Raw genomic sequence first — 15,271 nt, 5'->3', positions numbered from 1 at the left:
GCTTCATTGAATTACGCAAGCCCCTTTGCCACAAGGCAGTAATCCATGAAGGGGTAAATAAGATTACTGGCATTTTTATGCTATGTTTCCGAATTTATACAAATGTTGGATATTTGTTTTAAAGATTAGTTAATAAACGGGATGAAACTTTCAGCTGGCAAAGAAATTATACTTGAGAAATCAATTAATTTCTTATTTTCTTTGTATAAAACAAGCCCCTGCTTTTTTAATAAAACGTACACATTTCAATTCCCCCCTTTTGAATGTGACAGTTTGACTTCTTTCTAAAATACCCACTCTGCAGCCCACATTTTTGTAATAGTATTTCATTATTCACACAACAGTTAACAAAATGTCATATATATGACAATAGGTAATCAATGTCAAGGGACGCGGTGGCTCAGTGGGTTAGGACGCTGAGCTTGTTGATCAGAAGGTCGGCAGTTTGGCAGGTCGAATCCCAAGTGCCGCGTAACAGAGTCAGCGCCTGTTACTCGTCCCAGCTTCTGCCAACCTAGCAGTTCGAAAGCACGTCAAAATGCAAGTAGAAAAATAGGGACCACTACAGTGGGATGGTAACAGCCTTCCATGTGCCTTTGGCGTCTAGTCATGCCAGCCACATGACCACGGAGACGTCCTCGGACAAGCGCTGGCTTTTCAGCTTTGAAATGGAGATGAGCACCAGTCCCTAGAGTTGGAAACGACTAGCACGTATGTGCGGTGGAACCTTTACCTTTAATTAATGTCAGCATCTATAAAGAGCAAGAGAAATGCCTTTCACTTGCTCAGGAAATCTTTGGACCTACACAACTGGTACAAAGAATAATATGCCTCACAGTATTTACAAGTGTTGTCATTGCAGCATGGATGGAAACACTTTTGCTTTTACTAGATGTTTCTTTTGTAATCCGTGACTTTACCCACTTTTTTAAAGATCAAAGAACACATTTTCACAAAGGGAAACCTAATATTGTGCATTTTTAATATTTATTTTTCATCTCAAAGACCATAGTGCTTAATCTAAGCAATAAGCAATATCTTAAATATCAGAATTGTTTAAATTATCAATCATGCAACTTCTCATAAAACATACAAAGCCAATAGAATTTCACCTTTTATGAAACTTAAGAAGCAGTCATCAGAGCTAACAAGAAATTAGTTGATTAAAGTAGTAATTCAAAGTAATTTTTTAAAAATAAGATCTAATAATTCAAAGGTTTTCCTCATCAGCCCAAAGAGAAGTTGCAGATCTTACTTCTTCCATTCAGATATTCAGTTTGCATACATTTTTTATTAAATAAGCAATACACAGCACAAGCAGTTTGTCCTCAGCTTCTCAGTCTGCCTCTTGTTAGGAAACTTTTCTCATGTTGGTCATTTCAATCCCTTGCAATCATTAACTATTTCCTACCAAAGTCAAATAAAAGCTGTACTTGTGTATGTCCCATTACTGTTAGCACGCTTTATGAACATTCCTTTCATCCTATACGAAAAAAAATCAAAGGAACACCTGAGAGTCAAATCAAAAATTATAAACCTTTAGAAATGTATCAAAGCCTTGCAGTATTTTTTTCAGTATACGGACAGAAATTCCTCACAGATTCTTGAATCCTCTGTCCTGATTAATGGAGACATAGGAAGTTGTTTTCCTTAAATATCACTCATCCATACTTTTGTCTTTTTTTCTCTTACATATTAAGTAAAACCTTCTATCAGGTATTAGCAATATAGTTAAGCTGAAGAGCTGTTAAAATATTGCTTTTTAAGGACTTCAATCTGGTCTAACACCTGGGTAGAGAAGATCAGGAATACTGCTTGTGAGAGCAGTATTTACTCCTGTGAAACACTGCTGGCTGATAAAAGTCTACAAAAATAATTTTTTAAACACTCAAATGTGTCTTCACTATCTACCCTTCAAGCAGCTTGAGCAATCACTATCAATTTTTCCCTAAAGAATTATGTAGTATAAACAGCTACACTTTTAGTATTATTATTCAAATAAACAATTCAGTTCTGCTTCTAACAAGGAAATAACCAGAGAACAGTGGAATTGTGGGGTTTTGATGGAATCTTCCTAATGAGAACAAAGTTTTCAGATAATGACAGTGTCCTGGCAAGAAACGTAACAGTAAATGTGGAATAAAAGTATTGCTTGACCAAAAGAGAAGTAAAGTAAATTGGAGAACAGCCAGCCTACTTTGGCTGCTAAGGTCAAGTCCATTTATATTTCTGGAGCATAATCGCTTCTTTTCTCCTATCTATAATCTGGCATTCACCAGTTTGGAAAAAAATAAAATAAAAGGTACTCTAATGCCTGAGTTGTAGGACAATAGAGATGGTAGGAATTATAATATGCTGAAAAATAAAAATGAAGCCATCTTGGCTCTGCTTAGGACAGAAGGGAGCTAGAAGCTGCTGGTGCCAGTTGCTGTTAAGTTTTTTAATGCACAAGTGAAAAATGTTCAGTATGGACTCTCATACCAATCACCCTGACTCAGCTGCAGCAACTCAGTGACAACAAGATTCATGTCACATTTATGTTTCTGCAATAGATGGAGATTAAGGTGTCTGTCACAGAAGCCCATTTCATGTAGGTGGGCCAGAAATGAAGCCATATGATTTTCACTGGTTACAGAAAGAGCCTGGAAGGGTGAAAAATACAGAAATATCAATATAAAGAGGAAACAAACAAATAAATGCAAAGCTCCATATAGAATTCTCCAACTGCAGTCATCCCAGTAAAATTTAAATTGGAATAATCTCTACAATGCTCAATATTCTTTCCCTTTTTGTAATAATGTACAATATCACCCAGTTCTCAAGCTTTGCATTCACAAAAACTAGCAGCATGCTGAATTCTTTATATAAAAGATTAATTATGAAACTACAAAATGTACACTCCTCCTCCTTGCTCTTCCCATTATTAGTGCATGATTTATATTTATTTATTTTTAAATTTTATAAGGCCAGACAATTTAAGCAATGTGACTTGGTAGCATGCAGCACAAATAATTAAAGAGAAACCCCCCCCCACACCATACAACAGTAACCCAAAATATAAATATAAAAACATGTCCCGACACATAATAAAACAACCAAAAGGGATTTCTCACTCAAATGGTCCCTAATACATCAGAGAATAGCCAAGTCTTAAAAGACTAGAAGACTTGGGTCTGTTGTATCTTTTTTTTGGGGGGGGGTGTTGTTCCAGAGAACAGAAGCAACCATAGAAAAGGTATGTTTCCTGGGTCTCATAAGATGACAAGATGATCTATTTACCTGATCCATGGAGGCCTGCCCAACAAACAATGCCTTGTAAGCTGAGGCAGCCACTGATAAGGCCCCTTTCACCAGGCCACCCGCAAGGCTATTTCCCGGGCTATGTCTGCAAATCAAATTACAGTTGAAAACATACAAATATAGAGAAAGGGCTTTTTCTCTATTAGACTACTGATCCACCCAGCACAGTATAACCTACTCCAACTAGCAATAGTTTCCAATCCAGTGACCAAACATCTTCAAGATGCCAGAAATTAAAATTAACATTTAACATTTTCTATATCCAAAGAGTAGTGAGTGATCTCTCCCAACTGCATTGTTCTCTTAAAACCATTTGTCTGCTCTAGTTTCTTTTGCCATTGTTGGCTTCCTGCTTCAGCAGTGCAGTTTTTAAAGCCTCAATTGATTTGTTCAACTGTAAGATTAAATCAACATTTCTGAAAAAGGAAGAAACAGAAGGCTAATTGACACATCAAAAATCTCTCACAAAAAAAATCAATTGTCATTCACATAATGAAATCTCAATTTGATCTTTTTTTTTACCTAGAAGATTCAGGATACATTGATGGGTTATTTATATTCTCTGGAGATGAAACCTCAGGACCATCTCTTTGTAATTCTAGAAGAAAGTGAAAATAAAAGTACATGTGAGCAAGAACAGAAAAAAAAGAATCTATCCGTGTGCTCCAGAAGAAAGGGAAAGAGTATAGTGTTATTTAAACCAAATTTGTAAAATTTACTGGGTTTAATAAAAACAATACGTACATATGTATTCCTCAAATATACATAAATCTCTGGAGAGCCGCAATCTATAAAACTAATGACTTCACAGTTAGAAACTCCTGCTCACTGTCTATCATGTAGAACATTGCAATACAATACCTTCTTTCATTTGGACAGGAATCAACAGGGCTTCCTCTCTAGTGGGAAAAGTTGCCTCTTGGGAACTCTCGTTTTCAGAAAGAAATCTGTTAGAGAAAAATAATCAGGTATTTATAATGTACCAAAAACTCAAATGAATGAAAATTGGAGATATTGGTCCATGCTACACATTTAGGTAGTTCCATTATAATATAATGTATCTATTATAATCTCGTAAAATTCCAGATGGCTGTTTTTTCATTTGGATTTGTGTGTACATTTTGGCTTGGTATATACAGGTGAAACTCGAAAAATTAGAATATCGTGCAAACATTCATTTATTTCAGTAATGCAACTTAAAAGGGGAAACTAATATATGAGATAGACTCATTACATGCAAAGCAAGATAGTTCAAGCCGTGATTTGTCATAATTGTGATGATTATGGCATACAGCTCATAAAAACCCCAAATCCACAATCTCAGAAAATTAGAATATTACATGCAATCAATAAAACAAGGAGTGTACATAGAACAATATCGGACCTCTGAAAAGTATAAGCATGCATATGTACTCAGTACTTGGTTTGGGCCCCTTTTGCAGCAATTACTGCCTCAATGTGGCGTGGCATGGAAGCTATTAGCCTGTGGCACTGCTGAGGTGTTATGGAAGACCAGGATGCTTCCATAGCGGTCTTCAGCTCTTCTGCATTGTTCAGTCTCATGTCTCTCATCTTTCTCTTGGCAATGCCCCATAGATTCTCTATGGGGCAATGCCCCATAGATTCTCTATGGGGTTCAGGTCAGGCGAGTTTGCTGGCCAATCAAGCACAGTAATCCCACGGTCATTGAACCAGGTTTTGGTGCTTTTGGCAGTGTGGGCAGGTGCCAAGTCCTGCTGGAAAATGAAGTCAGCATCCCCATAAAGCTCGTCTGCGGAAGGAAGCATGAAGTGCTCCAAAATCTCCTGGTAGACCCTGGACTTAATGAAGCACAGTGGACCAACACCAGCAGATGACATGGCTCCCCAAATCAACACAGACTGTGAAAACTTCACACTGGACTTAAAGCATCTTGCAGCCTCTCCATTCTTCCTATAGACTCTGGGTCCTTGGTTTCCAAATGAGATGCAAAAGTTGCTCTCATCAGAAAAGAGGACTTTGGACCACTGAGCAACAGACCATGTCTGTTTTTCTTTAGCCCAGGTAAAACGCGTCTGACGTTTGATGTTCAGGAGCGGCTTGACAAGAGGAATACAACATTTGAAGCCCATGTCCAGGATCCGTCTCTGTGTGGTGGCTCTTGATGCACTGACTCCAGCCTCAGTCCACTCCTTGTGAAAGTCCCCAACACTTTTGAATGGCTTTTTGCTGACAATCCTCTCCAGGCTGTGGTCATCCCTGCTGCTTGTGCACCTTTTTCTTCCACACTTTTCCCTTCCACATAACTTTCTATTAATGTGCTTTTATACAGCACTTTGGCAACATCCAACTTCTTTTGCAATTACCTTTTGAGGCTTTCCCTCCTTATGGAGGGTGTCCATGATGGTTTTCTGCACAACTGTCAGGTCAGCAGTCTTCCCCATGATTGTGATTCCTACTGAACCAGATCAAGAGACCATTTAAAGGCTCAGGAACGCTTTGCAGGTGTTATGGCTTAATTAGCTTATTAGAGTGGGACACTTTTAGCCTAGAATATTGCACCTTTTCACAATATTCTAATTTTCTGAGATTGTGGATTTGGGGTTTTCATGAGCTGTAAGCCATAATCATCACAATTATGACAAATCACAGCTTGAGCTATCTTGCTTTGCATGTAATGAGTCTATCTCATATATTAGTTTCCACTTTTAAGTTGCAGTACTGAAATAAATGAACTTTTGCACGATATTCTAATTTTTCGAGTTTCACCTGTACATTCAAAAATCAACACTTCTCTTTGGGAGGATACTTATAATTATAGGAGATAAAGAAATCTTAAGGTTCTGGATTATTCTTAATTTATATGGTACCTTATTGGCTGTGGTTCCACAGTCTGAGGGGTCAGTGACACTTCATCAAGGGTCTGAGAGGTAATCAATATATCACTGGTGCTATTCACTGATCTGTGGCTTTCTTCAGGATTTGCTGGAGCCGTGCTCACGTTTTCTAAATTTGACTGAGAGAGTGCTGAAATGTACATTGACTCGGCCAGAGGACGACTAGTATCAAAACATTCTGGAAGGACAATGATATAATCTTCAGAAAGAGAAGATGCCTGACTGCTGACTTCATCCTGAATATCATTGTCAGCTTCTCCTCCGTTTGTTTCTTCATCATCTCGCACTGGAAGATTTTCTAGTAGAACACAGGCAATAGTGTTTCAGTATAAATGTCAATATTGCAGTCCTTTCCACAATGCCTTCATCATTCTCTTTTGTAGGTATACCCAAGCCACAACCCTCATAAAGTAAAAACTTATTCCCTATCACCCACATCATAGGTAAAAAAGGTAAAGGTTCCCCCGCACATGCGTGCTAGTAGTTTCCGACTCTAGGGGCTGGTGCTCATCTCTGTTTCAAAGCCGAAGAACCAGCGCTTTTCCCAGGACGTCTCTGTGGTCATGTGGCCGGCAAGACTAGACACCAAAGGCGCACAGAAGGCTGTTACCTTCCCACCGTACTGGTCCCTATTTTTCTACTTGCATTTTTACGTGCTTTCGAACTGCTAGGTTGGCAGAAGCTGGGACGAGTAACAGGCGCTCACTCTGTTACGCGGCACTCGGGATTCGACCCGCCAAACTGCCGACCTTCTGATCGACAAGCTCAGCGTCCTAACCCACTGAGCCACCGTGTCCCTACATCATAGGTAGTCACCTACATTTCAAATATGTATCTTGGAGAGGAACGGAAAATAGAAACTATGAATGTGTGGTCTGTGTGTGTGCCATCAAGTCAGCTTTTGAATTCTGTTCACTGCCTGAACTAAATCCCTCCAGTTTTCTTAAAAAAGATTTTCAGAAGTGGTTTACTGATGTTACTTCTAAAGGCTGAAAGAAAGTGGCTGGCCCAATGTCATCAGCTGGCTTCACACCTAAGATGAGTTTGTGACTCCTGGTTTCCAGCCTGATGCCTTAATTTGTACACCAAACTCTCATCAACTGTGAGTAATTTAGTGAAATCTTACCAAATTCAGGAGTTGGTACTCTGGCTTCTAATTCCTCTGAAACAGGGTTAATGGAATCGTTGTTCTCTGGGCTGCAGTGGGCAATATTGGATAATGTTTGTAGAGAATCTAATCAACAATAACAAAAAAAGAGGAAATGATCAATTACGTTGTAGGTATTTTCTGAATATGCTAGTTTTTCAAAAGGTATTTGAAAGCGCTCACTATGAAAAGACTTCTTTTTTTGTGGGGGCTGATGATCAGGTGCAGCATCTAGGGTGAGAGAACGAATGACTGTTTCACATACAAACTGGGTTCCACTCATGTCTTCCTCTCCTTCTTCTTGGTTTCCTGAATTTTCAGCCTTCCCTTTGCTGACTTCAGCATCTACAGATTAATATTATTGGCAGTATTTACTAAAAATTTCAGAATGGAGTAAGCTGTCATAGATATTGAGAGTTTGCGTTTAATTGTTGGTAATCATTTATATCTAATTCATTTTACCTAACGAATGTAAGTACTTCAAGCAGTGAGACACACCAAGAGGAAGCCTATTACCATTCAACCTACAGGGTTGCAAGAACAGGGTCTTCACAAAATCATCAATTTTCAAGAGTTTGATTTGGAGGCAGATCTTAGTACCTCCATAATGCAGCTTTTATACAAAAATTAGAAATACCTAAAATTTCTAGGTCTATGAAACTGAGGTTTTAAAGCATTTGAACACAAGCCTAATAATAAAGACTTATGTTGAGCCAAGCATATCATGGCTGTCAAGGGATAAAGGGTGTCTTGAAGCAGGGGCTATATAGTGTAAGAAAAAAGCTGAAGATACAAAACACAAAACTAGAAAATCAGTTGAAAACAACTTGGATTATCTTGTTTTATAATGCAGCTTTTACTAAGTGCATACAACCTTGCAATCATTTTCCAGTATTGCTAAAACTACCTGGTAATTTTTTCAAATTCTAAAGCTAGCAGCTTTGCAGCAAAGTCGATTTGTCAATAATAAAGCCAATTAAAATGCTTGGTCATTCAGTTCTTAGCCGAGACTGCTGGCTTCTACCTGATAAGGAAACCCAATGGAAGAACAGAAAATTCTTAGGGCCATTTCAGTGCTTCTCACTGCTTACCAGGCAATAATTCGTATGTGATTTTCTCATTCTCTTCTTGTTTCTGATCTAAGTCAGCTGTTTTTGGCACAGGAGTGCAATCATGGCTTTTGTATGGACTTGGCCCCTGTATGGAATCTGGAAAAGCAAGATAAGGATGACACCACAAGGAAGAATCATAACCTTTTACCGTATTTTTCGGACCATAAGACGCACCCAGTTTTTAGAGCAGGCAAACAAGAAAAAAAATTCTTAACCAAATAGTACCGGTATACTAAAACAGGGCTTTTCAACCTTTTCATCCATTGTACCACTTTTAGTACAAGGCAATGTCCGAGTACCACCAGTCGCCCAGCAAGGTGTCAAAAACTTGACCCCCCAACAAAAAAGGAAAAAAAATGATAAATTACAGGTAGTCCTTGACTTACAATGATTCACTTAGTGACTGTTCAAAGTTACGACGGCATTGAAAAAAGTGACATGACCATTTTTCACACTTATGACTGTTGCAGCATCCCCAGGGTCATGTGATTTACATTCGGATGCTTGGCAATCGATTCATATTTATGATGGTCACATTGTTCCAGGGTCATGTGATTGCCTTTTGCAACCTTCTGAGAAGCAAAGTTAGTGGGGAAACCAGATTCACCTAACAATCATGTTACTAATTTAATTTCTCTCTCCTTCTCTTTCTCTCCCTCTCTCCCCCTCCCTCTTTCTTTCTCTCTCCTCTCTCTCTCTCCCTTTCTCTCCATCTCCCTTTCTCTCCCTATTTTTCTCTTTCCCTCTCTCCCGCTCTCTCCCTCTATTTCCCTCCCTTTCTTTCTCCTTCTCTCTCTCTCTCCCTTTCTTCCTCTCCCTCTCTTTTCCTCTCCCTCTATTTCTCTCCCTTTCTTTCTCTCTCTCCCTCTTTCTCTCTCTCTCTCTTTCTCTCCCTCCCTCTCCCATTGTCCCTTCCTTCCTTCCTTCCCTCCCTCTTTGTCCTTCCCTCTCTGCATTAGAGCAGTACCTGCGGAAGTGGCCCTGCGGCCCGGCTTTCTCTTGCAGAAAGCAAGCTGAAACGGAGCGAGGGAGATTGCCAGAAATGCGAATCGGCCGATCTCGCGCTCCTGCAAACTCTCTCGCTCGGTTTCAGCTTCCCTTGCTACAAGAGAAAGCAGGCTGAAACGAGGGAGATTGCAGCAGCGTGAGATCAGCCGATTCGCATTCCTGGCAATCTTCCTCACTCCGTTTCAGCCTGCTTTCTCTTGTAGCAAGGGAAGCTGAAACTGAGCAAGGCAGATTGCAGGAGCATGAGATCGGCGTTTCTCAGCACATGCCAATTCGTGCTCCACTTGCAGAGGTTGGGGCTGGCCATACGGATCACCTTCGGACCATAAGACGCACCCTCGTTTCCCCCCCCACACACTTTTGGGGGGAAAAAGTGCGTCTTATGGTCCGAAAAATACGGTATATATATATATATATATTTCTGAAACTATTTTTATAGATTCCTTCCACTGCCTCATCTGTAGGAAAGAAAGTGGACTGGTCAGCAGGTAAGGACTAAACATGCCTAGTACCAAATAGAAAGAATTAAAGATTTTCAGAAGTTGAGAGAAATGATTAGTTAAGCATCACAGATCATATGGATCACAAATTTATCCTGTTCAGTTCAGCTGTCATTCAGTCAGGGATAATATGGTAAATACATCGTAATATGTTGGCCTAGAGCAGACATGTCAAACTCACAATGTCATGTGACGTCACGCATCATATCGGAGCTTTTTCTCCATTGCCAACGGGGTGGGCACGGTTTCCTGATGACACGCCTGGCCCGTGGGCCGGCAGTTTGACACCTCTATCAAAGCTAGCAGGTGCTGACCAACTATTCTTACTTTGAGGAAACTAATACAAGAGGGGACTAAGGCTTGCAAATTAAAATCTCATTACAGTTCCATACTGTGAGAAACCTGAAAATCTTCCACAATAAGCAAACAAGCACAGTGCTTGCTTAATATACCAGGCAAAAAACAGTAATTTTGCAAGGAGCAGCAGCAGTTCCAGAGGATGCCAGGAATTGGCAGAGAATCCCCTATTGGAGAACTATGGGCCTTGGCAGATATCCAATAATGCCAATTACACATGCTGTCTTGAGAAAGCAGGATGAGAATGTATTTGTCACAATTCTCATCCAAAAGCCTTCTTGGGCACAGAGAATACTTACCAACAGGAGTATTACGAGGGACCTGCTCCAGTTCTTGCACTATGTTAATGTCCAGCAATTCAAAGGAGAGCAAATCCTAATGGAAAGAACACAAGGTGAACAATTTAATGACAGAGAAAACTGTATGGAAAATTTCCTCTGAATACATTTTGAATTTTGGTTTATACCAGACATTTCACCTGGGCTGTGAGAAGATCAAGTGATGGGATGTAGAACTCTCTAGCACTGAGGATTCTTTTCATCTTTGATGAAGCAACTCGGTTGGCCAAACTTATTTCTCCCTTGAATTCTGATGCTCTTTCCTAGAGAAAAGAAGTATTACTGAAGAATGCTCCTCCAAGGTGATTTTGAGGCAAATTCTTTTACTCGGGCACTTCATTGTATCATTTATAATGCAGTACATCTTCCATATTACCTTGATCTTGACATTTTCATTTGTTATTCTAGATTAATATAAAAAAGTCTGAATCTTTTTCAGCTAAACAAAAGTGCAAAATAAATGTGCAAAAATGATTTTTAATACATCTTTGTATTTTCTAAAAAAAATAAGTGACACTAGCACTTTCTCCATTGTTTTGTTCATTCAGAAGTTGCATATTATTTTACTTTTTAAAAAAATCATATATCCCTTATATTACTGAGCTGAGAAATAGATGGAACAACAATCTTTCAATTAGTTTAGAACGAAGTTAATAGGATAAATGGATGTTTACAAGATCCTATCTCATGCAGACCGATCAATTGATCCTGAAAAGATCTGTAAAGAGCCTTGCAAATGTTTTGGGTGACAACTCTCATAATCTTCAACCAGTATGGACTGATTAGCAGGCTGCTTTCTATGTTATCAGGTTAAGATCTCCTTTTTTCAGTTATACCTGAAAACGTTAGGGGCTAAATCTAGGATTTTGGTATTTAAAATGTACTTTGCCAATGAGTTCCTGCTCTTTCAGCTGATAGAAGTATGTTATTGACAAAACCCTACTTCTCCCAAACATATAATTCTGTTTGCCAAAGAGGAAAAGAAATGGTGCATACACTTTATTTTTTCTTTCTAGCTCTTCAATTTTGAGCCCAACTGAGGTGGACCTACAGACGACTGTTACATCCGAACGTTATCCCAAGCACAGATTGTTTCATGAGTAACTTATCTGAATGATTCAAACTGTTAAAACAAATTAACTAACAGCCCAAAGGATAATAAGCTGATTGATTCTAGGATTTATATTTGAATCAGAAGAGAATATGCACATTAAAGAAGAGGGGCCACTGAGTGGAGGCAATACAGACAAAAGGCAAAAAAAGAAGAAGGCAGAGATGTAGTAGAATTACAAAATGTGGAGGGAAAAATATTGAGAGGAAAAAAATGACAGACTTAAATACACCCAGGTATACGAGGGCCTTACCTCTTCTTTGTAAAGAGATCTACTATTCTGGCAAACAGTAGGCATCAATTTGCCATGGTCAGGACAAAAAGTTGTGGAAGAAGAGTCAACCACAATACTGCACCAGATCCGGGGTCCAAATTGCTCCCCCCTATGTGATAACCTCCAGTGAGATGTATAGGTTCCTTCCACTGGTGGGGCTTCAAACTCCACTGAAACAATCCCCTCTTCTCCAGGAAGTAGGGAAGGCACAATCACATCTTTTTTTCCAGAAGACACCAGAGTTATGTTTCCCCACATGAATTTTAGCTGAAATATGAACAGAAAAGAAAAACATTATTTTATTGTGAGCTTTCCAGACTGGTCATGTATCAATGTTTTTAGGCCTTGTCCTATAAGATCTTCATTAAGTAAATGCTGGTAAACAGAGATTCAAACTTCCATTCAGATTTGAACTTCATTCTGTGGCTCTCAGGCACTACATGCAATACAAAGAAAAATTACTATGAAGAAGAATCAGAATCTTCCATCTAAGTATCTGAGACTATAACATAAAAGCCTAATTCTCAAGAATCCTAGGGCTGCAGAGAGAAAATTATTAGATAATCTTGATATACAAGTGATGATGAAATAGACTAATAACACTTAAGAGACAATTCACAATTCTCCGATTGAATGTATACAGTTCTGCGATCTGGGCATCTCTGATTCATTAAAATGAATCCTTCAGTTCCCATTTACTCAGAACAAAAGCAGCATATAACCATAGCTTTTGTTTTGAACAGTGTAGCCAAAACACCAAATTGGGTGGCTGAGAGTTTAAAATAAACCTTTCATAAATAAGCAAATTACATGCTTGAGATCCATTATTTATTGGAATAGCAGAAAACAAAATAATAGCAGGACTCAGTCCAAAACATGCCACAAAGTATACTGCACTTTCAAAGTACCTTCCCAATGTTCATGCAGAAAGGGCTAAAGGAGATGAGCAATGGGAGCAGGCTCTCTGCCAATCTAGATTTTAGCATGTATTTTTACAAATTAAACATTGAAAAACACCTTGGTATCTGAGCTCCATGCCATGTTGCCTGTGTTCCTCATACGCCAATGCTTCATGAAGATAATCTTTGGTGGGAGGCGAGTTCCATCTGGTAAATTCTCATCTACAAAGGCGGCACTCAGAGTTGACACAACTGGGCATCGCTGCAGAGAACTGTGAAATGGAGGAAACCAGAGACAAATCAGTAAAATTCCAAATCTGCATGCTCATTAACCATTCTAACATTCCTGTAACCTTTAATGGCCTGGCAAAACAGGCCTAGGGGAACCATTTTGGAACCAAGTTTCCTCAACTAGCTAACCTACAGAACGCGTTCAAAATTTGAGATCCATTGTGATATCCAGAAGGAGAAAAGACAAAGTTGTCTTCTGCCTTTGTGTTTTATTTTTGTTCACTCTACAGGCTGGGAAGACTGATCCCCACCATTGGCTGCTGGAGTGCAATTAGTATGATAAAGCCAGCAGGAAATCAAAGTCCTTCTCACTTCCAGTTTTGTTCTTGGTCACTCTGTTTCTCTTCTGTTAAGGAAATATCTCCGAAATGATGACCCAATGAATCACAATTTGTCTAGTAATCTTTTAAAAGTATGTTTTTAGAGAAGTAGGAAGTTAAAGATATTGAAAATACCACAAATGCACAAATCACGAGTTGGCTAGAAAAGGAGTTCATAGTCCAGGGGTCGGCAACCTAAAAAAGAAAAAGAGCCACTGGGAACCGGTTCCATCACAAATTAAAAAAAGAGGGAGCCGCGTGCGTGTGTCCATGCACGCGCATGCGCAAAAAGGTTTTTTGCGCATGCGCGGACGCACGCGGCTGCCATTTTTAAAAAAATGAGATGGAACCGGTTCCCGGTTGCCCGATGGCGACGGCCCGTCTGCAAAGCTGCCGCTTTCGGCAGCTTTGCAGACGGGCCGTGGCAGCTTCCGCAAAGAGCGGCGCCCCTGCCCATTCCGAGAGGTGCGCGCGCACCTCTCCGAACGACCGGAGGTGCGCGCGTACCTCCGCGCGAATGGGCAGTGGTGCCGCTCTTTCAGGAAGCCCGCCGCGGCCCGTCTGTGAAGCTGCCGAAAGCGGCAGCTTAGCAAACGGGCCGCGGCAGCTTCCGCAAAGAGCGGCGCCCCTGCCCATTCCGAGAGGTGCGCGCGCACCTCTCCGAACGACCGGAGTTGCGCGCGCACCTCCGTGCGAAGGGGCAGCAGCGCCGCTCTTTCAGGAAGCTGCCGAAAGCGAAGGGGCAGCGGCGCCGCTCTTTCAGGAAGCTGCCGAAAGCGGCAGCTTCCTGAAAGAGCGGCACCGCTGCCCGTTCTCCGAACGACCGGAGTTGCGCGCGCACCTCCCCAAACCTTTGGGGAGGTGCGCGCGTACCTCCGTGCGAAGGGGCAGCAGCGCCGCTCTTTCAGGAAGCTGCCGAAAGCGAAGGGGCAGCGGCGCCGCTCTTTCAGGAAGCTGCCGAAAGCGGCAGCTTCCTGAAAGAGCGGCACCGCTGCCCGTTCGCGCGGAGGTACGCGCGCACCTCCCCAAAGGTTTGGGGAGGTGCGCGCGCACCTCCGGTCGTTCGGAGAGGTGCGCGCGCACCTCTCGGAATGGGCAGGGGCGCCGCTCTTTGCGGAAGCTGCCGCGGCCCGTCTGCTAAGCTGCCGCTTTCGGCAGCTTCACAGACGGGCCGAGGCGGGCTTCCTGAAAGAGCGGCACCGCTGCCCATTCGCGCGGAGGTACGCGCGCACCTCTCCAAAGGTTTGGGGAGGTGCGCGCGCACCTCCGCCCATTCGGGGAGGTGCGCATGCACCTCTCCAAACGGGCGGTGCCACTCTCCATTTGGAGAGGTGCGCGCGCACCACTGCCCGTTGGAAGAGGTGCGCGCGCACCGGGCGGCTGGGAGCCGCAAGAGACGGCTCAAAGAGCCGCATGCGGCTCCGGAGCCGCAGGTTGCCGACCTGTGTCATAGTCCATTAAAAGCCAACACCGAGTATGCAGAATGTGCTTTCCAAACCTAAGCCAGGTCCAGGCTTGCTTACAGAAGTGTACTGGATTGTAGGCTCTCAGATTTTGCAGCATTATTGTCAAGAGCATGAACTGAGTTCCATAGATTAAACTTTTGATGCAATTTCAGCTGCTTCTTGAATTCCCGTGCTTCAGCTTTACGCTGCTTCTTTTCTCCTCGTAAGCGCTGTTTTTCTGCTTTCAGGAAATGCTTGTCTATCTGCTTCTGGAATCTGAACAATTGGAAACA

The 15,271-nt window shown here is 41.4% G+C and overlaps 1 protein-coding gene across 3 annotated transcripts in view; it reads right to left on the bottom strand.

Moving 5' to 3' along the window:
• Positions 1–408: 408 nt before the first annotated feature.
• LOC310649705 (next to BRCA1 gene 1 protein-like) overlaps positions 409–15,271 on the bottom strand; it is a 33,667-nt gene continuing 18,804 nt past the window's right edge. For 2 of the 3 annotated variants that reach the window (XM_083378387.1, XM_083378388.1), the window contains exons 10-22: positions 15,057–15,254; positions 13,041–13,194; positions 12,003–12,290; positions 10,779–10,901; positions 10,600–10,675; positions 8,415–8,531; positions 7,507–7,668; positions 7,303–7,410; positions 6,150–6,474; positions 4,162–4,247; positions 3,823–3,898; positions 3,280–3,385; positions 966–2,642 (exon numbers count right to left, since the gene is read on the bottom strand). In XM_083378387.1, the coding sequence (XP_083234513.1) occupies positions 2,463–2,642; positions 3,280–3,385; positions 3,823–3,898; positions 4,162–4,247; positions 6,150–6,474; positions 7,303–7,410; positions 7,507–7,668; positions 8,415–8,531; positions 10,600–10,675; positions 10,779–10,901; positions 12,003–12,290; positions 13,041–13,194; positions 15,057–15,254 (1,999 nt within the window). In that variant the 3' untranslated portion in view covers positions 966–2,462. Of the gene's footprint in view, positions 753–965; positions 2,643–3,279; positions 3,386–3,822; positions 3,899–4,161; positions 4,248–6,149; positions 6,475–7,302; positions 7,411–7,506; positions 7,669–8,414; positions 8,532–10,599; positions 10,676–10,778; positions 10,902–12,002; positions 12,291–13,040; positions 13,195–15,056; positions 15,255–15,271 lie in introns of those variants that run through there. The other variant, XM_083378386.1, reaches the window with a different exon arrangement.

This window comes from Vipera ursinii (genome assembly GCF_947247035.1).
Source record: "Vipera ursinii genome assembly, chromosome: Z".
Lineage (NCBI taxonomy): Eukaryota > Metazoa > Chordata > Lepidosauria > Squamata > Viperidae > Vipera > Vipera ursinii.
This window is presented reverse-complemented; position numbering and strand designations above follow the sequence as displayed.